This window comes from Adiantum capillus-veneris, chromosome 12 (assembly GCF_014529385.1).
Source record: "Adiantum capillus-veneris isolate H3 chromosome 12, ASM1452938v2, whole genome shotgun sequence".
Taxonomy (NCBI): Eukaryota; Viridiplantae; Streptophyta; class Polypodiopsida; order Polypodiales; family Pteridaceae; genus Adiantum; species Adiantum capillus-veneris.
In genome coordinates, this window is record NC_140942.1 from 104,017,975 (window position 1) to 104,023,122 (window position 5,148).

At 42.2% G+C, this 5,148-nt stretch overlaps 1 protein-coding gene across 1 annotated transcript; it reads left to right on the plus strand.

The window, feature by feature from the left end:
• Window positions 1–3,655: 3,655 nt before the first annotated feature.
• LOC147446248 (DNA-directed RNA polymerase V subunit 7-like) lies at window positions 3,656–4,887 on the plus strand. Its single transcript, XM_086526200.1, has 2 exons — window positions 3,656–3,766; window positions 4,188–4,887. The coding sequence occupies exon 2, from the start codon at window positions 4,197–4,199 to the stop codon at window positions 4,734–4,736; it is 540 nt and encodes a 179-aa protein (XP_086382326.1). The 5' UTR covers window positions 3,656–3,766; window positions 4,188–4,196; the 3' UTR covers window positions 4,737–4,887.
• The last annotated feature ends 261 nt before the right edge of the window (window positions 4,888–5,148 follow it).

The window sequence follows — 5,148 nt, forward strand, 5'->3', positions numbered from 1 at the left end:
AGTGGACCTATTCTATGTCTATATGGAGGTAAGAACATTTGTTCATGACAACCAAAAGACCCTACATGTATGTGTATATGTTCCAAAATGTATGAACTAACACTATTATTTGTGCACATATCATAGCTATGATAGATTTATTAATCAAATATCACTTTTAGTATCTATTCTAAAAAAAATAGAGCTATGAGTATACCTTCTAATGTTTAGAATTATACATTCGCACTGTAGCTAGAAAAATAGCCTCTAATGCATACAATTATTTATTTATCTATTCTTAAACAAGTAGAGCTAAAGTATAGTCTCTATTGCTTGGAGTAATTTATTTAATCTTATCAATAGAGTTAAAGAATAACTTCTATTGTTAAGAATTATAAGTAATTCAAATCTATATCATTATTTTATTTTTTATGTATAAACATTAAAAATAATATTTTCTTAAAAAATTAAAGATTTTTTAAGTTGACAACTCAACCTTTCTATGCCAGAGGTAACCTGACACTTTGGTGAAGGGAATTGTAGCTAAAACATGCAAACTTGAGCTTTATATACTACTATTGTATTGATCAAAAATATGTAGATCGATTAATGTTATTGATCGAAAGCCTATCGATCGATATGTAAGCAATAAAACGTTTTTTTGTAAAACGCTGACGTGGCAGCAAATAATACGTACGAATAAATCTTTAGAACGTACTAATTGACCATTATTCAAGAATAAAACGAATGTCAAATAACGAATCATGCAACCCAGTGTATGGGTTGAAGCAATCTCCTCGTGCTTGGTATGAGAAGGCTGACACTCATTTGGTCAAACGAGGCTTTTGTAAAACAGTCCAACAGAAAGCACACTGTATGTAAAGCGTGAGGGTGATGTACTTCTCTTTGTGGTTCTTTACGTAGATGATTTGCTGATCACTGGACCAAATGAGAGACATATTGCTGAATTTAAGGCTGATTTGAATGCTACTTTCAAGATGAAAGATTTGGGGCTGTTGCATCATTACTTGGACATACAGTTTAAGCAGTGTGATGGCGGTATTGCCTTGTGTCCAAAAATTTACATAGAAACATTGCTATGTAAGTTTGGACTTGAGGATTGCAAACCTATTGCCACTCCCATGGAAACAGTTTTGAAGTTAAGTCTACATGATGCTGGTGATCCTACTGATGTCACTCTTTACCAAACTATTGTTGGCTGCCTCATTTATGTATGCAACACGAGGCCGGATATTCACTTTGCAGTCTCAATGGTCAGCAGATTTATGCGTAGCCTAGGGTCTAAGCATTGGCAGCAGGATTTTCCGCTACCTTAGTGGCACTTTACATCTTGGCTTGTTTTATCCCAAGGGGGGATCATTACCGCCAGGCTTACATACTTTTTTGGACTCAGATTGGACTGGTTTGTTTTGACACGCGAGTGTCCACAAGTGGTTTTTGTTTCATGCTTGGCAGTTCATGTATATCATGGTTGAGCAAGAAGCAACCTAGTGTGGCCACTTCTAGTTGTGAGGCTGAGTACGGGACAGTCTTCATAGCTATGGTTGAGTGTGTATGGCCCAAACGCCTTATGTGGCTGATTTGGGTGTTGGACAGGACACTGCCAACACTATCTACACTTACAGTCAGAGCGCATTGGCAGTTGTAAGGAACCCAATTTTTCATGCTCGCACAAAGCACATTGAGGTGCATTACCACTATATCAGGGAGAGGCTCTCAGTAGGAGAGATCAGCTTGGCTTATGTGCCAACATAGGACAACCTTGCAGATCTTTTCACAAAGGCATTGTCTCGTGAGAAGCTCGAAGCTTTCCGCAAAGCTTTAGGCTTACTCCCCTTTGTGGAATGATCATGTCCTCAGGGCATGGCACTTCCCTTTACTCATGTGCCATCTCTCGTTCACCGCATCCCTCCAAGGGGGGTTTGTTACCATAAACATGTGGTAGTTATGTGGTGAACACACTAGGACCGCCGGGGCATTTTTTCCCTCTTTAGGAGGTTTTTTCCCTCGTGCATTGTATATACGCCCATCACTCTAGGGTTATCTATCTTTCCATTTGCACACTAAGTAACACACTCTCTATTGTGTGCCTTGAGCTTCCTTCGTCTTCTCCAAGCTGTGTGCATTTCTCTGCAACCCTAATTCCAACACTTGCTTACCTACGTTAACTCTCTTCCAACAATTATTAGTGTTGCTTTTGGAGCCCAAACAACTATGAGGAAGTCTTCTTTCTTTAAGAGTTGAGCCTCTACATGGTTCGGCCATGAATCAAGAAGATTTATATACATAGCTTGTCCCAATTGCTAGGCAGAATATATATATCACTGTGAGCACTAAACTATAATTCCAAATGACAATTCGCAACATACTTGGGGCATAAAGATTAGTTGTCATTAACGCACCATTAACCCCTTTTATCCTACTCATGATTAGATATAGATTTAGCTTTGATGTTTTCATTTTTGTCTTGGAGGGGTTTAGTGTATATGTGTATGCAAAAGTGTGAAGCTTTTGTGGTTGCACTCAAAGTTTTTACCATCAACTATTAAGTTTCAACGTGTCAAAGTCTCTTTCAATCCCTTGCAAACTCCCACAGCCAGAGGCGTGCGCTTTCCTGCCAAGAACGTCCACTTTTCGACACCGGTGACCACACACATAGTGGTAGATCTTGTCATCTCTCTCTCTCTCTCTCATATAATTGAGTGTTGCATGTGTGTACATGTGACAAGAAGAGAAATTTGGAATACCATGCTATCACCTAAATGTGGTACCCTGACAAGTCTTGGGTTTGAAACGCGGATAGAAATCTCTCTCTCTCTCTCTCTCTCTCTCTCTCACACACACACACACACACACACAAAGAAGATGGCCTAAAATTGTTAAGCATAGTAGAAATTTCTTTTGAAAGGCAATTTTTCAAGTCCCCCTTTCATATGCTTTGTGTTACGTGACCAATCTACATAATTTTCCACATATAACATAAATTTCAAGGCAAAACATCTCGAGATTCTAGCATGTCAAATGATGGGAGGTTTTCTTGAGCACCTGTTTTGATAGGCAAAATAGCCCTTGACAGGAAAAACATGTGTCAGTTTCAGTCCTCTCTTAGAATAGCCAGCCCAGGCTTATAGCCAAGTGTGGTATCCCGACAGGTCTTGAGCTTGAGAGACCTTGTTACTATATGGCACGGCTCCGGCTCAGAGGGGATCTAGAACCCAAATTTGGGGACGTGATGCGGCTTTAATCTCAGCCATCGGATCACGCAGTGAACTAGGGGTGGGGCTGAATTAATGGTGAACTAGGGGTGGGTGAACTAAGGGTGAACTAGGGACGCCTAAACTAGGGTATGATCATGTGCCATGCCAACATGGACATCAACGCGTGCTAGCGTGGTGGTAGGGCATTCGTGTGGCAACCGAGACGCCTCGGGTTCGACCCACACCCCGCGAGGCGATGAACTAGGAGTAAACTCGGGGCGCCATTTTTTCCCCTAGTTCACTGCGTGATCCGACGGCTGAGATTGAAGCCGCCTCGCCCCCCCAAATCTGGGCCCTAGATCCCCCCTGGCCAGAGCCGTGCCATAGAGTGACGAGGCTCGAGAGAGGAACAACGTTAAAATCTCTCTCTCTCTCTCTCTCTCTCTCTCTCTCTCTCTCTTAAAACTCCTACTACAGCGGCATTCGAACCTGTGACTCTCTCAGCTCAAGAAGAATTCGAAGCTGTCAACTTAAGAAGAACCCGAGCAACGGCATAAGCACAGCAGCAGGTCTCTCTCTCTCTCTCTCTCTCTCTCTCTCTCACACACACACACACGCGCGCGCGCGCGCGCGCACGCACACACACACACACACACACACAGAGCGGGCCTGTTAATGCTCTGAAATGCGAAGGAATTTTGAGAAGCTGAGAAAGCCATATGGTAATGGGTATGCTCTTCTTTGAAGAAGAGCGTCAGGAAGTCAAGCTCTGCATATCTGAACGATATGCTTGCATGTGTACATATGCATGTTTGCTCAACATGCATATAACACACACACACACACACACACACACACACACACGCATGCATGCATGCATGCGTGCGTGAACGCACACACCCAGTGTGTTGTTGGCTCTTTATGGCATGTACAAACATGTTGTAAGCCATGTAAAGAGCTGTTATGTTGTCTTTAATGTCGTGGGCGCAGGTAAACACTATGTTCTTCGAGATTAGTATGGAGCGCCTCATTGTCCTGCAGCCAAAGCATCTGTACACAAAGGACATTCATTTCATGGCAGTGCTACTGGTTGAATTGATCTTAGAAGTCAACAAAAAGAAATGCAGTGAGGACAATGGGTTCTATGTAACCCCTAGAACCATCCAACAGATAGGGCAAGGAAGAGTGCGGAGCATGACAGGGGCCGTTGCCTTTCCTGTCAAGTTCACATGCATCGTTTTCAAGCCTTTCAAAAATCAGGTTTTGCAGGCCGAGGTGAAAAAGGTCTACCGAAGTGGTTGCTTTTTGTCTTGTGGGCCTCTAGATGACATATTCTTGCATGAGACAATGATGGAGGGGTGTCATTTCTTTCAAAATGAAGGCACAGAGTCTGCTTGTTTTAAGAATGAAGATGGGGGGTATGAGATACGGGCAAAAAGTATTCTGCGTGTTCGATTAATTGGCCTCAAGTGGGTTGAGGACCAACGTACGTTTAAAGCCCTCGCAAGTATTAATGGAGACTACTTAGGGTTGTTTTGAAAAGAAGGGATGGATTACATGATGGTTTTGGTACTGAAAGGCAAACTTATTTAGTCTTTGTGGATGGAGGCAACAGCATAAGCTTTTTGGTTATGCGATCGCACATAAAGACTGTTTGTAATGTCAAGTATAATTAACCGGAGTCATGTTTCTCTCACTAAATTTTCCTTTGAGGTGTTTGCTCACTTTTTGTTTAGATTTTTTTGAGTCTCCACCAAATTTGCTTTTACCATTCTTGTCTTAATCATAGAAGAGGAAATTGGTTGTAAACTGAGTTCTTTTGTATGAGCTCTAGTAATTGATGGGCTATTTTGTTTGCACTGCCTTCCGAGAGAATGGTAGTGTTGATCGGAGATTGTTGGGCATGCTTTTCTCAAACCGTCAAATTCCACGGTCGGGGGGGGGGGGGGGG

Coding starts and splice junctions, on each gene's coding strand:
- LOC147446248 (XM_086526200.1), top strand. CDS start 4,197: ATGTTCTTCGAGATTAGTATGGAGCGCCTCATTGTCCTGCAGCCAAAG.